The 16,590-nt window shown below is 44.5% G+C and overlaps 1 protein-coding gene across 3 annotated transcripts in view; it reads right to left on the bottom strand.

Moving 5' to 3' along the window:
- ESRRB (estrogen related receptor beta) overlaps positions 1-14,092 on the bottom strand; it is a 36,432-nt gene extending 22,340 nt beyond the window's left edge. For 2 of the 3 annotated variants that reach the window (XM_059474101.1, XM_059474102.1), the window contains exons 1-2: positions 13,683-13,946; positions 4,691-4,807 (exon numbers count right to left, since the gene is read on the bottom strand). In XM_059474101.1, coding sequence (XP_059330084.1) covers positions 4,691-4,807; positions 13,683-13,941 — 376 coding nt within the window. In that variant the 5' untranslated portion in view covers positions 13,942-13,946. Of the gene's footprint in view, positions 1-4,690; positions 4,808-13,682 lie in introns of all 3 variants that reach the window. The other variant, XM_059474100.1, reaches the window with a different exon arrangement.
- Between the last annotated feature and the right edge of the window lie 2,498 nt (positions 14,093-16,590).

Below are 16,590 nucleotides of genomic sequence, written 5' to 3'. Positions count from 1 at the left end.
AGGGAACAACACAGCTTTAGAAACAATACAATCCTGTGAAGAAAACGTTCTGCAGAACTTCGACAAGAGAAAGGGCCAAACAGCCAGACAACAGCCAGTCTATTCTCTTTGGTGTGGCATGGTTTGATATGTCTGATCCTCATTTCCAGCCAAAGATGAGTTCTATAATGAGAGGCCTTGATTCATTGCAATTCACCTGTTATTCCCATCCCTCTTCTGATGATCTCAGATAATTTCCCTTTCATGGGCAGTACTGCATTTATGTGAAGAGGTTTTTGCAGCAGGAGACTGCAGGGGTGGTTTCTGTGAGAAGACATCAGAAACTGCCCCTATGTTCACTCCAGACAGCTCCAAAATGGGCCCACCACTGCCCAAAGCTCAGCAATGCTGGTGGTGCCTCCGTGATAACAAATTCAACAAGGGGTAGAAGCTGAGACAGAGGCACGAGAAAATACAGAAGAAACAGGCCCACAGATACCAAGGTCAGAGAAGAGGAGTCGCCACAGATTCTGGAGGACCTGGGGTGCCCCAGGTTCAGAGAGGCAGCAGAGGTGTGGAGGGCAAAGTTGTGAGGTCATGTTTAACCAGCCAATCAATGCCCAAAATGAAACCTCTAAGCCCACATACACAAGCATTGTGCCATCTGAAATTACATCTGCCTCTTGAAGACAAAGAAATTGCTGTACAACAGAAACGTTATGGGTGGCTACAGCATGAATGGCAAGGGTATATTCATCCTAAAACTGACAAGTTATACTGAGTTTTTAAAAGAGTTTTGAGCAGCCAAACTGCTGAAATTTCTCAGTCTATTATTCCAGAAATTCAGGAAGGTCTAGATCTACTCTGTAGGGCCCACAGTTAAAGAACTACACTTAGTCATTGGAGGCCCAAGAGAGACAGCAACGGGAGCAAAGAGAGGCCATGGGCTGGACAAAGCCCAGGATTCCCAGCTCTGCACAATGCCTCTCCACTGCAAGTTGCAGGGCACACTTTCCCTGCACTGGCCATCCCCCCACACCAGACATAATCTTCCCCATTTGGGGTGAGCAGTATCACTGGTTTCCCTGATTTTTGCAGAGCAGAGGGACATGCAATTCTACTGGACAAAGCTGTGAAGATGCCCATCTCCACTGCCTGCAGGCTGGTGGTGCAGCAAGGCAAAGAGCAGCAGAGCACAGATTTTCTGGGGACAGTGCACACCTACATGAACACCGGGACTGGAATCTGCTGGAATGCTGGACTTGAGATTCAGCAGGTTCCTATAGAGCCTGCAAGGCTAATTAATGCTCCCTGGGGCACACTCCAGATGGAAGAGGAAAGTGAGAGACAGACAGCCAGACAGGCCAACACTTCAGACATTTGAGCCAGCTGGGCTCCGTGGGCAGAGCTTTCTGCTTGCCACTTTCCCCAGTGAGTCTTGCCTGCTCTGCAGCACCACACCAGGAGAACCTGAGACAGCAAAGCTCTGGTGTCCGTACAGTTCCCTTGTTGCAGTACATTGATCAGAGCTCTCTTAAAGAAAGTGGCCTGGATATCTGAGACACCTATTGATTGCTCCATTGGCTCTCTTCCTGCCCTGATCCTCATTCACTCGGCATTGCCTGAATAACCTGCACGTCTATGTCAGGGCCAGTCTCCCTGGATCTTAAAGGGCTGCATTCACAGCTTTCTGCCCAGCTGCAGCCTACGCAGGGAGAAGAGATGTCTGGTGACCCTTATATGCAGTCTCCAAGAGGAGGATTCAAGTCTCCTGCAGCATCAAGGTGAGCATTTCAAGTGCAAAGCAGACCTTGAAGTCATGGTTATTTGTTTTTTGCCATTTTTGAGTACTGTTGCCTTCTGCTTCTAGAACAAGGTAACGCCACATGCCCAGCAGGCAGGAGATGGCATCATGTATGGCAACAATAATCAGGAAAATGAGGAGAAATCATGAAGCCCTTAACTAATTACTAATGGAATATCACATTCTTCTTGAGCAAAAGCATAGTTTCTTTACCCAGAAACATCCCCACTGAGTTACAAGCCCAGTGGCTTGCCCAAGGACATCAAAGGGAAAACTGAAGAGAAGAACTGATTTCTAGATCTTGCCTTTAACCAAAAGACTGCTTTCCTCCAAACTTTTGATAATCAAGCAGGACAGAGAACCATCAAGAGACATCTTGTCCTAATGAGAGTTTGGAGACTGCAGAATAGGCTCTCTGGAGAAACCAAAACATCAGGGATTCTTAAAAACAGTTAAACAACTAGAATGGTACAGTTGGGAACACTCGTGCCTTGGCAGAGAAAAGGGATGGATGAGCTAACAGGATGACAGATTAGAGATGGAAAAGACCATTGAACCTTTTCTAATATGAAATCCCTTGTCAATTCTGCATTTTGAGCAATTCAAACAATTATGGATTTGTTCTTTCTAGAAACTCTTGGCTCTGTGGAGACCAAATTGTGTGACACCATTTTTCTCCCTTCTTGGATTTGGCTTTTAAAGATGTGTATTGATTGAATTCTGTATACTAATACTTTGTGCTTCCACCAAGCTTCACATAAAATTAACTAATTGGTCCTCACAATTATTTTGCAAAGCAAAGCAGTATGACCCTTATTTCTCAGCTTGGGATACTGAGCAAAAGAAAGAAAAAAAGATGCCTGCCCAACATCACTTGACCACTCTCTGTTAGGACACAGGACCCCTATTTGCAGATTGCTAGGGTAGTCTCCTCTGCTCTTCTTGACATTATCATGTGCTCCTCTGCTCTTCTTGATATTATCATGTGCTCTTGTATCCCATTGCTATCAATAAATCTTTATGATGTATTTTCCACAGCTCTAAATATTATGGGCAGGATCATAGATACACTAACATCAATAGCAAACCACCCTTCCCCAGTGACTTTAATGATGCCTGATCAATCCCTATATGAATAACTAAATACACTTCAGCACAAAAGCAGCCATAGAGTCAAATTTCAGTTTGCCACGGGTAGTATCCCACAGGGTTTGGGAGTTCAGGCACAGCACAGTGTGAGTGAATTTACACTGCTTTCCAGACTAACTCTGGGCTGGAAGGAGTTAACTGTTTTCACAAAACTTGGAGGCCAAGACATAAACCCTCCACAGGACCTTGCTCTGAACAGTGCTGAACTCCCAGAAGTGGAAGCAGAGATGCCCTGAGCACACAGCCAGCACACCAGCACTGCCTCCTGTGACTGCTCCCCCAGCTGCCAGCTCCAAGAGGCTCAACTGCTCAGAAGCAGGACAGCACAGACACTGGCAGCCAGCAAGCCTGAACCTGTGCAGCTACTCTGCAGAATGCCTGGAGCCACTATAGGTGTTTAAGGTTGTTTTGTGGGATTCATACGAATAGGCTACAGTGCAATAACAACCTGCACTGCCACTAAAGCCAGTGTCACCAGTGTATATTGGCTTTAGTGGATAGTGGGATACATCCCCTCCCTGAACTACCACATGAAGAGAAGCAGGTTTCCAGTGGTCTTTAACTACAAAGTAGGTGCCTCCCTCCCAGTAGGAGATCAAGATGCTCTGAGTCTACCACCTCTACACCTAGGTCAGGAAGGGCTGAACTGCAGAAGCTTGCATCTCCTCCTGTGGTAACTGGTATGCTCTAGAAGAAAGATATTTAACCACAGAAACTACATATCCATCAAAGAACAAAATGGGTTTAATGTCTAATCCACATTCTTAACAACACTGGCTGCCATCAACCTGCCTCTCAAAAAATGAGAGAGCTCTAGTGAGAAGCAATACACACTCAACTGACATTGTACAATTTACTACCAGCTGCTGTGATGTTATGACCTGGAAGAAAGCTGTATGCTGGCATCTTGGCTCCAGCATACAGGACTCATGCATAACCACAGCCAGCAGCTGTTTCTTGTAGTTAAGCTGAGGGGATCTCGCTCTGCTGGCAGAGTGATGCAGAGGGCTATGTGCAGTGCTTCTCCTTCCTTCCCCTCCTCCCCTCACTGCCTTTCCCAGAGGGACCCAAGGGAAACAAACCTTTAAAGTCAATCCATAAGAATGTGTTTAATTGCCACTGAATTCCCTGTGGTTCCTCTTGAATGGACAAGGATTGAAAAGGGGGGTGTGGGAGGAAAAACAGCACAGGAGAGAAGCTGAACACTGCTCAAAGAGTGCTGAACAGATCAATAGGCTGAGCAAAACACAGACTGAGTATGCAGGGCAGAGGACCCACAGCTCCCAGACAAACCTGTGCTACCAACCATCTTCAGAAAGTCTCCTGAGTGGTAATGCAGGCAGACTTTCATTGCACACTGTGCCACAGCTATGCATTAACTCCATCCTTCCCTTATGAAGAGCTGCCAACCTCAATGAGAGCAATGAGAGCCTCTCCTCCTCAACACCAAAAAAATTACTAGAGTGCAAGAAGAGAAACATCCTCCAGCCCAGGGTTCCTTTGGGAAAGGAAAGGGTCTGGCACCACCAGTTTCCAGTTGTTTAATAACAGAGCATGAGAGCACTGACTAGAACCACTGTCCTCTCGGGACTGCCTTCTTGGTCACTGCCCATCCTGACTCTCTAACAAAGCCTGTAGAAAGATACATTCAGAAACACAAAGAGGCCAAGCATGTAGTTAGCCTGGGAGATTCTGTAATGTCTGGAATCCCAGGCACTGTCGAGACAGAGAAAAATTTTCATTCTGTCTCTGTCTTACCTTCTTTTAGCATCCCCACTTTGAGGCATTTCATGAAGCGACAGGCCTGACAGGACTTGCGCCTCCGTTTCGTGATCTCACACTCATTGGTGGCCGGGCAGCTGTACTCAATATTCCCTGAAAGCAAACACAGACATGGTCACCCAGGAATCATGTTCTCCCCATGGATGCAGGGACAGTCTGCAGTGCCCAGATATTTCCACCACCATCAGTCTGTAAATGTTGCATGTTTGCTCATTCACTTACACACACATCCTCTGGGACTCTACCCTGCTGACCCAGCCAAGGGGATGACTGCAGTGCTGGCTTTCAGGCACGTGTCCTCCAGGCACGTTGTCATCTCATGCTGCACCCCTTGAAACCTGCGCTGTTCCCTGAAGTCCAGAGAAGAGACTGGGAGCAGTTCAGACATTACTAGAATTTCCCTTGCTGCCAGTCTTGCTCCATGACTGTGGGACAGATGTCACCTGCGCTTTCTTGTCCTGCTTGGGCAACCAGGGAGCTCAGGGACAGCATTTTCTCCTTTGTTTCCTCCTGCCAGCTGGCATACTACAGGTAGCAGGGAAGCAATAGGTCTGCATTGAGAAAGGTGGGTAACATGTCCTGCAAAATGAACATGAGTTCTCTGTGCAATCTTTACATTTTTACTTTATTAGTCCTTGTGCGCCTGCTCTCATCCTCTGCATAGGATTCTTTCCCTCTTCCCACTTTGCTCATTCCCTTTTATTTATGATCACCCTTCAACACTGCCTATAAGACAAAAAGAGAAAGAAGCATCCCAAATTTATTTCTAATCACATCGCATTTTATTATAAGCCAAAATATAACCAAAATATGGATGCAAGGATCTGATAAAAGGGTGTAAGTGGAATTATGCTGGATCACAGTGTAAGGCAACAATTATTTAGTACTAGAAGACAACAAACAGAATCCTGCCATTCACTTTGAGCTGATGTTTCTGAAGAGGGCTGGGCAATATTTGCTGTGGAGCTGGACTGGAAATCTAAACTTGGCACTGATGCATTGACAATGACAATACATTTAAGGCAGTCTAGTTACTGGTAAATCAGGCAGGACTGAAAAAGGTATCTAAGCTCTACATGAGTGGAACAATAGAAAAGCTGGTTTAATGATTTAGAGTAGGAAACTGAGGTTTGAGAGTTCAATCAGACGTGTAGGGAGAAGTGTAGGTAAGAGCTGAGAGAACACACAATATGGACTTTCTATAGCATCAGATTAGAAGTACACTTTACAGTTTAGTAATACTGGGACAAGACTTGATTTCTATTCCTACTTTTGTAATGGATTTTTGTATTTTGGGCAAGACCATTCCCTCCTCTAAATAAAGATCAACAATATGAAACATATCAATCTCTGGAGGTGGTAAACAGACCTTGGGGTTCACTAAGCTATTGGAAAGCCCCCTAGATTCCTGAGAAAAAACAGAGCACGGAATCAAAATAAAGAAAGCACCATTTGATTCATCTCATTATTCTTGGCCCATGCTGAGTGAAACTCCAGGAGCACACAACCACCAAAGCCTAAAGGTGGTCAGCCTACTAGCTATAAAGATTCTTCCTCTCACTTCTTGTTTGGTCATAAGACTTGCAACTTCCCCCTAAGCTTCAGCCCAGCCACCCCATTCCTCTCACCACTGCTCATCTGCCCCCAAATGCAGTTTGTCAGCAAGAACAGAGTGTGCTGCACAAGTTGCTTCCACTCAGGCTGTATTTCGTCATTGTGCAGCATCTGAATTTAAATAGCCAGCCACGTATCAACATTCTCAGCTGGAAATTGAGATTCAAGCTAGATCTCAAGGTAATAAACCAATTCTTGTTCTAGACACAGAGCTCCAGCACATTACAGACCCATGAGTAGGGTGGCCTTGATCTCATGATCAGATGCTTGCTGTGCCCCACACAGGAAGGAACAGAGCAGGAGCAAACCTGGGAAAAATCTCAGACACAGTCTCACTTTTTTTTGGCCTTTGTTTGAATGCCAACCTTTCTCACCAAAGACGTGATCAGAGCTCTGGAGAGATGCTAGATTTCATGTTTTGTGGTCCAAAAGCCAAAAATTTGCCCCCCTAACACACTGACACTACAGTAGGGACACTGAGCCTTTATAGCAGTGGGAGACAGTGACAGCTCTCATCTGGAAGCTCAAGGTCCCTCCATAGCGTCAAGCAGATCCCCAGGCTTCTCCATGCCTCTGTTCCCTGGATCCTTTGGCAAGCACAGACTGGAAGAGTCTACAAATCCTACACCACAACTAAATGGGAGTGTGTGAGAGATGTGTAGGTACTGGTTACCATGTACACACTCCCTGTGCAGCTCGAACAAGCAGCTCCCAAACACACGTCTGTGCTGGGATCGTGATTGCTAAAGAAGCCTCAGAGGAGCCTAAGCACTGGGAGCTTTATATCAGGCCCCAAAAGAGGCTGTGCACTGCAGAGATTGAGAGCCACAGCTGGGGGCAATGCCTGCCATTACTGCAGAAAGCAGGGGCATCACTAGGGAAGGCGCAATCAGCATTACCCAAGCAGAACTCGATCAGAAAAAACCCTCTCATTTCCAAAGTTTACCAGAGTTCTCGGATTTTTATTTTTTTTTTTGTGTCTCAATTTCTTTTATGGGTCCTGGGGCTAGCTGCCAGCACAGTGAGTTGCTCACAGCTCCCTGTAATTTCTGTAAGTGCCCTGTGATAAAGTGATGAGATTAACTCATCGAAATTCCAACAGCCTCCCAGTGGCTGGCAGTCACATCACCAGCCCAGCTGCCAGCACAGGGGCCTCAGAGAGAGTCTCCCTTCACTGCAGCAGCTGGGGATGCTGCAAAGTCCTGCAGAAGAGTGTCAGCACACAAAGGTGCACACAGACATGGACAACTCTGTATGCAACTGCAAAACGTGAGTCAAGTCTCTGTGTGTCATGAACTGTAGATTATGTGCCCCAGAAGAAAGGGGGGGAGGGAAAGGGGATAATTCAATAGACAAGGCCTTGCTTTGAGCTGTTGCTTATTAGAGAGATTTCCTTTACTTAGAAAATATTTACATTTGATCTTAAAAAATGGTAGAACCTCAGCAAAGCCATGGCACAAGATTTACCTTGAAAATGGCTTCAAAAATCAAGTGGTAGGTGAACAGATCAGAGTTTGGATTTCTTCTAAGCCCTCACATATCACCTTGTAGGTCAAATCACTTCCTCACCATGTCCTAGTTGACTCATCTGCAAAATGAAATGAACACCAAACCTACCTTCTGGAGAGATTGTGAGTCTTTATTCAATAAGGTGTAACTGTTTAAAGCCCTTAGATGAGAGATGCTACAAAACAGCAAAGGACTATTAAAGTGATAGATCATGCTTCTTCATGCTGGAGAACTGCAAAACTACCCTATTGTCTGCAAAATTAGACCTCTGACTGTTAAACAATTTGGAACATATTTTCTAGTGCACATATAATTAGTAGCACTCGAAAACTGTACACCAAAACTTCAAGAGACCCTATATTCACCCTACCTCTCTGGAACAGGATGGACTGGGAAGACAAGAATGCCTCCCTGAGCTTGGGGAGCACAGAAAAATCCCACCCATCTCCTGCTTAAATTAGGGATAGGGTTCTCAGGAGAGCAGAGCTTGAAATCAGTACAGCACTGGGGACACAAGCTACTCCCTGCTTACTGGTTCTACCTTTCTAGAAAGCCTTTCTGCAAGGAAACTCAGGAAAGACTGGATAAAAATAGCCAATAAAGTCCTTAAATAATTTTCAGCTTCTGATTGCTGAAAAAAGCCCATCTTGCTTTTTCTTGCTTCTTCTTCATTGCTTTTCACTTCAATTAGTTCTTCTAGCTGAGGCATCACAGCTCAAGCCTTGGTGTGAGGAGAGGTACTTTGTGAAAATCAGAGGAATATCTCTCAGTGATATGCATGAGGTAAGAAGGGTTATTTTTTAAGCCTCAGCTTTCAAAGAAAAGGATTCAAATGATGCTACAAGGAAAACAGGATACATATAGGTGTAACACCAGCACTGTTTGCCTCCTCAGGGTGGCACATCTGCCTCCTGCTCACAAAGAAGGCTTAGACATTTCACAAAAACTCACTCAAATCAGCCTCCTGCTTGCATAAGCATGCAGGATGGGGGTTCTGGGGCTCCCTATCAGCAGCAAATTTGTCTATAGGGTTTCAGGCACAGAAATATTTTACAGAACTTCCACAGAAAAGATCCTTCTGCACAGAGCTCGCTGTGCAGATGTACTGAAGCAAACAGAAAACACTAGGTTAATGGTACTAAGGTTGCACTGAAGATGGTTTTTTAAATTCAACTGAGCTGTGAACAGTAAGCAGCAGTCATGTGCCAGATCATGAAATACTGCACTTTCCCTGGGTAAGCTTTAGAAGTTTTTGGAAAGCTGTGAACTCCCACCTGAAAAGTAGCAGGCACATTTCTGAGAAGGACAGATGGACAGGACAGTTCCCAGCTGATGTGGCTGCTACTGTAGGGACACAAAACCTCCTTTGTGAGTGTGGATTGTAACACTCTCCTGCTCAGGAAAACTTCTGTCAACCACACCTGTTCTTAGGAGCCACTCCAAGCACCACAACAAGAACCAGAAAGCCCTACAAGACTTTATCGCAAGCCTGTTATAAATCCCCACAAGTCTTCTGAGCTGCATTATCCACCTTTTAAGCCCCTTATTGGTGTAAGGGAATCCCAACACAGCAGTTCTGTTGCTATACTCAGCTTGAAGCTGCAAGACTCAAGCTGCAAATTCTCAAATGCAGGCACTTTGCCTAACACTATTTTCCTATCCAGAAGTTGATGGTAAATATGTCTCTTTGAATCTCCAATGTTTTGCTGAGCTTTAAGTTTTTATTTTATAATAATGAGTCATTTTAGAAATAGCCTTTATTTTCACAATTTGAAGATGAAAAATAGATGCTAGGTACTCATAGTCATGAGTATATTGAATAATAAAGGACTCATATCATAACACAGCACTATTATTAGATAATATTCAAAGTAGGCAAAACTACCTACTAGTTGTAACAGTTTATGAACAAAAGAGAATGACAATATATTTGACTGATACATAATGCTCTCCTTACTGAGCAAACTATTAAGAGAAGGAATAGACTTTGATTGAGAATTTCTATCCTGTAAAAAATCCAGTATTTGCCTTTGTCTAAATTTGGATGAAAGGATTTGTTAGGATTTCCATGAAACAGAAATTAAAAAAGCTTTTATTTATAAACATCCAAAACTATGTTTTATGTAACAAACCCATTCCTTTACATTCAACTAGTATGAAATCTTTCGTTTCAAATCAGACTTCTGTTGAGCACCAATGGCAGCACACTTAAATGTGTCTGAAATCAGATTCTCTCCTATCTGCACTAGATTGCACATCCCACAACATTCACAGTCAGGTGAGGTAAATGCAAACTGCTACTAGAATATAATTCTGTGAAACAGTACAATGATAGAGAAACAGGATTAAAATTTTGTCAGCCTAGCTGAGACTGAAAATGCTTCAGGTCAGTTTAGGATTTCTGACTGCTTCAAAGCACGGGAATTACAATCCTGGGGTTCAAAATATCATGTTCAGAGAGAAAGACCTGCAGCCCAGGGATGTGTTCTCTCATCTCACCTCAGGTTTTCATTTTTCTGTCTCAAGCATTGCCAACACTGCAAAGTGGAAATGCCACACCGGTTTCCAGGCCTTGATCCTTGGGCAATGTAACACAACACAAGAAAGGACAGAGGTGGGATAGGTTAAGGGTATGTTGGGTGATCCTGTCTTCCTGTCCTAGCTCAGGAAAACCAAACACTCCATTTCAGCTAGAAGGTAATCAATGGTTTGGATTCTCCTGCCTTCTTTTTTTCCTCCTATCATCAAAATTTTTCTTGAGGAAATCTGACTTGATAAAAATTCCGCTTTTCTTTGGAAAAATCCTACTGACAGAAAACTCCCACACAGCAATGTTAGTGACCTCAGAGATATTCAGCCATGTCCGTGCTGGCTCTCACTCTATCTTCTCCCCATCATTTGAAAAGCAGCAGCCCTTGTGCTGTCCATGACAACCTGGCCTCACCTGGCCAAGTGAAAGTCAGCTGCAAAAAAGCCATCATGCTTAAAGAAGGTCCGCAGCTTGGATGTCACTTCTCCCTGCTGCTGCTAGAGCAGCAGAGGGAGTCAAAAGGCTGTTGCAAGATACTCTTGCCTCAAGATATGCAGGTTTTATGTGAGTTAATGCGGCTTAAAAAACTGTAATAGGCATGGGGTAACTTGTAGTGGGGGGAGAGGGCAGTGGGACTTGATGTGAAGCTCTGCTTCATGATCAGGGGTATCTAGATAGGGCAGCAGTAGTTTAGTAATTCAGCACAGATTTAGACCCATTTTATGGCAGCATGCACATGTAAGGCCAGCAGAGTAAGTACTGTCATAGTATTCATTAGTTTTTCACCTGTCAATACTCAAGCACCGAGAAGTGAAGTGGCTTGTCCAAGACCACAAAAGCCTGATGATGAATTTACCTATTCCATCTCTTGAGCATCTGGGAAGTCCTGGGGTCATTGCTCCACCTCAGTGCTCAAACCATTGAGTTAATGCCACTCCCATATACTGAATCATGGCAAGATTTTGGTACTAGGATACTGGGAAAGCAGTTATACAACATACACATCTGCATCCTTTCTGCAAAGCCTACATCAGTGCTGGATGAAGATGTTTCACTTTGTCTGTTAGATGCTTCAAACAGCTACTGAATACAATAAAGTTGCAGGATAAACACCTTTTGGAAATGCTCTTGCCACTTGCCTCCTCTTTCCTTTGATCCTTAAATCCTTTCCTCTGCACACCCAGGGCTATACTTGGATATCACTCCCACAGCAGCAGAGCCCTGGGAACAGTGCATTTTCTTGACTCTACCAAACTCTGCAGACCTGTTTGCTGCCCACTTCCCTGGGCTCAGCCTTCAGCTCCATAGCTGAAATTGCTTACCCTCAGGCACAGCACACTTGAATCTCTCTGAGGAATAAAAGCATTTTGGTACCTCAGTTGCCAGCCCAGGCTGATGACAGGGTGAGAGAAGTTTCCACTTACTCCTTTATCCCCCCGTCTGCTACATGTTAACAGGCAATCAATTAGGGAACCACAGGGAGAAAGAATATGGCTCTGCTAGGGAAAGGAAGATGGAGGGAAGCACTCTCCCCTGTTGGGATTCAGTCAGCTGGCATATCACCTGGCTGATACAGGCTCCATGCGCTGCTACCATGCATTATTTACTTTTGAAGAGTTTTCAGAAAGTTCCTATGTCTTTTTCTTCTTCTCAAGATCTCTTCTGCTCTGCCACAGAGGTCCTCCAGTATCACTTCCATGAAGGGTTAATTATCTGGTCTTTCCCTGCATTAGAAGACACCAGGACTTTGCTTCAGAGTGCTACCCTGTCCCTGCTTGAGCACCTGAATGTGCCTAAAAGAAACACTAGGAAGGGTCCAAGGGCTGGAGAAGGGATGGAGTCAGTGCTGACAGAAATGCAAGTAAAAGTTCACATCCAATCACAGAGATTCAGCAATGACAAATCACAGAAACCCTTCCAGGGAACAGGCCAATGCCCTAGACATGGCCATGGTGTAATAAAGAAGGAAGTATGAGTGAGGCAGAGTAATTATTTCCACAGCTAGATTTCCACATTAAGGAGAGATATCTGAAATCTATGAAAACAAGATAGATACAGTGACTTTTGCAGAGACCTGGGATAAAATGCACCTTGTACTGCTCTAGAGCTGAACATCCCCAGCAACATAGTGTAATCAGTTCCATTCAATTAACAAAGTGAATGGTCTCTCCACATGCGCATTTCTTTCATTTCACAGAGGGCAAGGAAGTATTGATGTGGTGGACTAACCCCAGCCAGCAGCCAAGTACATGCACAGCTGCCTGCTAACTGTAGAGCTGCCTTCAGTCAGCATTCCATATTTGGGCAAACCCAATACACTTCCCACTGGCAGGTGAATGATCCTGTCCTTTTTCCAGTTAGTGGAGGAAATAAAGGAGGAAATCTGTACATCCAGGCATGTTTGCTCACATGGGCCATGTGTATATAAGTATACCCAAGCATCCACGTATATTGGAAGATGTTTGGATGCACTCCTGCTTTTGATTATATTGTAGCTGCACACGTGCACATCTGCAAGCACACTTTTGGCAGTCAGGACACAGCCATGCTCCTCATATGTGAATTATACATGAAGGAGCAACTAACTGCAATTCATCTACACATGCGTGCATTGAGGTTTTCAAAATCACCTGAGGAATTGCTCATCCTAAGTGAGGCTGACAAAAACTTCATCTTCTTCAGTGCCTAGTTTTTTTAATCTTCAAAGAATATGCATCTTAATGAAAAAGGTTGGTGAAACTGGAAAAGGAGAAAAAGACTGACAATCACAAAAGTTCTCTGTCCAGATTTGTGCTGAGGTTTGTACGGAGTTCATTGCTACATATCAGGACTAGTAGGACAGTAGAATTTCTCTACTTTTGTAATGCTGGAGCTTTCACCTCAAGGTACAGATATGACTACATAAATTCCATCTCTTGGCAGAAGCATCTACTCTTCAAATGGGCCTTAAAACACCACTAGAAGGCAAAGCTCTTCCTGTCCAGGCCTTACTCCACTAGCTGCCACATTCTCATAGTATCAGTGCTACTAGCAGAGGCAGGAAGATCCTCTAGTCCAGATACCCAGATCTGGTAGCCAGTCAGGCATGGAATTTAGCAAAGGTTCCTACCATCACATAGTCTAACTCCATGTCCATGTTGATTTGGAAGAACCAGAACTGAGCAGGAGGTGAGAGGAAGCATACAAAAGGATGGAAAGTTAGGTGCATTACATTCATTCTCCCTTTCCCCCTTTTATATGACACTGCAGTCTCAGCAAGGTCTGGGGCCATGTCCCTTTATTTCTATGGAGTGAATGCCTCAGTTCCCACCATACCTTGAATAGTCCTCTTGAAGAAGGCTTTACACGCCTCGCAGGAAGCCACGCCGTAGTGGTACCCCGAGGCGATGTCCCCGCACACCAGGCACAGCCGCTTGGGGATGGCGTTGAGCATGTACTCGCACTTGGTGGGCGAGTCCTCCATGATGGCGCTGGCGCAGTCGTCGTAGCGCTTGCGGCAGGACGCGCCGCCGATGCCCGTGCCATTGAACATGGGTGGCGAGTCCAGGCCATTGGGGTGGCCCCCCATGGCCATCCCGTAGCCACCGCTGGCGTCGGAGGAGCCGCTTGGGCTGTGGTGGCTGATGGCGTCAATGCCGGAAGATGGGCTTGAGGGCTCGGTCTTGATGAAGGACCCACAGCTGGAGGAGAGGTGCCGCTCCTCCGTGGCCATTCTGCCGAGCAGCCTGCGGGGAGAGAGCAAAGCACTCAGCAACCACCTGGCCAAACCCCATTCCAGGTTTACTCAAAAGAGAGCCCTCCTTTTGCCACCTCAGTCCAACTCCAGTTGGCTCGGGCAGTTCAACCCCATGTAGGCTCTTCTTGAGGAATATCAGTACAACTGACTAAGACCAGCCCACCTGCTCCCCACAGACTCACACTACAGTAAAGACAAAGCTCTTTGTGTAGATCATAATTTCAGGCTCTTCACAGGCTGCAGTGCTGGGAAGGAGCATGAGTGCTGATGAAGCACAGTCTACCCAGAGCACCATCTACCCTGAGACAGCAGAAAGACACAAGCTTCCCTGTGGCAGAGCAGCTGAAAAAGGTGTTTGGTAGAGAAAGCGCTGTCCTAGCTTTATGCAAAAGGTTCAGTAGCATGCTCTGCAGAAAGGACCTGCTCAGACTGGATTTTCATTTTTTCATTTGTAGTACAGATGTCTTTGATTATTTTCAAGTTTGACTCCTTCTCTCACCATATCTCACCCTTTACCCTGCCCTGCTGCACTATCATCCCTAAAAGAGGAGCTTCAAAACAGAAGAAAAAATCATCTGCTCAAAAAATCATCAGCTTTATCTTAAATCTTAATCTTTCTTCTATTTACTAGTATTGAGCTTTTGCATGGCCACACAAATTCCCACTTTTTAAAGAGGGGTTATACTCTAAAATTTATGGAAAGAACATCACCATTTCAGTTCAGGAAACAACTTTTCAAGCATTTTGTATTTATTTTAGTCACAGATAGTCTTATTCCTTTTAGAAGTGTTCAGTCTTTTTTTGGAAGACTGCTAAATGTTATGATATTTACAACAATGAGTTTCAGGGATTACTTGTGTGGTGTATGAACAAATCCCAGTTTTATTTACCTATAATATATTCACAGTCTGTCAGGATCCCTGAACATCTCCTGACTCTCCTTCTCAGGAAATGTAGTTTTGCCATGTTCTCCTCATTCAGATCTTCATTATCTATATGATTGCTCTCCATGCAGAAGATTTGGCAGATCTCTTATCTGCTTCATCATCCATCTCTGAGCTTCCTCTAGTCTAGCTATTTCTGTTCAGTCCAGAACAGAGTTCAATGAGCCAGCTCCTCAGCAGCATGGAACTGGCACTGCTCCATCACTTCTCCAGCTGAAGGTCTGGACAGTAGTCAAGGCAAAGGCACGCCATTACCTAGTGACATTACAATATTTTCAAAGTTATTTTCAATCTACATATTATGTAACTCCTTGCACTGTTTGATTTTTTCCCCTCTTTAAATGAAAACCTGAATTGTTACCATTTCTTCAACAAACAGTATTAGGAAGTTACTTAGTACAACACTCCATCTTATTCCTGAGTTGCTGCAGTTAATTTAGAATCCATTAAGATGAATGAAAAAATCAAATTAACCCTTCTGGTGTGCAATGTTTTGCAGTAGTCAACAGTGTATTTCATGTGCTACTATGCTGTGCAGGCCACACACCCAGCTTTATTAGGATCCTCTGGAGTTCTTTACTCTTCCTTGGTAATTTGATTTCATCTGCAGTCTCATTGTTCACCCACTTCCCAGATCATTAACACATGGATCAAACACCACAATACTGATCTTTGTGGGTAATGCATGTTAACCTTTATCATGCTGAAAATTGACTTCTCTTTCTTTTCTGAGTAGGGTCTTTGACACCTTTTAATTGATAATAGTATTAACCTGAGAGGTTAAATTTTCCCTTCAGCAAGACAATTTGTCAAAGGCTTTAAGAAAAACTAAACATGCATTTTCCTGATGACATGGCAAAGAATTCTGACTGACCTGAGATGCCTGACTTTGCTTCTTGGAACCTCTGCTTGTTTAAAGTTTCCACACCATGGTCATGTGGGTAATTTCTATTTCAGCCCATCTACCTGGTATTTGTGGCAACTCCTTCTGCCAAGGATTCAAATCCATCAGGGGACAGGACAAAACATTCTGTGAATCAGCAAAGCTGGAGTGCACACTTTTATGTATCACATCTGTGAGTCTGATGATAGGAGTATAGATGTTTGATATGCAGTAAATTCACAGTCCTGCATCCTTATGATCTCATTTGACCTAAGTATCTCCTAATTTTCCCTTCTCTGTTTCATCCTCAAAGTTTGACCTCATCTCCTATCTCTGGGATCGATCAGCCAAGTTTGTTTTTTGGCAAGACTGTTGACCTTGAGAATATGGGCAGGCATCTCACGTTCCTCAGCTGCTTTGCCTGGTGTTACTTGAGAGGAATCCAGGGTTTGGGCCCTCTCAGAGACTGTGTGATGAGTTGATAAATGCCCATGCTTTGCCCAGAGGGCCACAATGAACTAGAGGTCATGGAGCAGTTACAGAAATCACTGCAGGTGCATCCATCTCTATTCCCACAGGGCACCTAGACATATTGCAGATTTGGTCCAACGACAGCTGACCATGTGAAGGAAGATGAAACTTTGCTAGCTGAGATCTTAG

The sequence above is a fragment of the Ammospiza nelsoni genome, chromosome 6 (genome assembly GCF_027579445.1).
Source record: "Ammospiza nelsoni isolate bAmmNel1 chromosome 6, bAmmNel1.pri, whole genome shotgun sequence".
NCBI classification, from domain to species: Eukaryota; Metazoa; Chordata; class Aves; order Passeriformes; family Passerellidae; genus Ammospiza; species Ammospiza nelsoni.
Note: the sequence above shows the minus strand (reverse complement) of the source record. Positions and strands in the feature narration are given on the sequence as shown.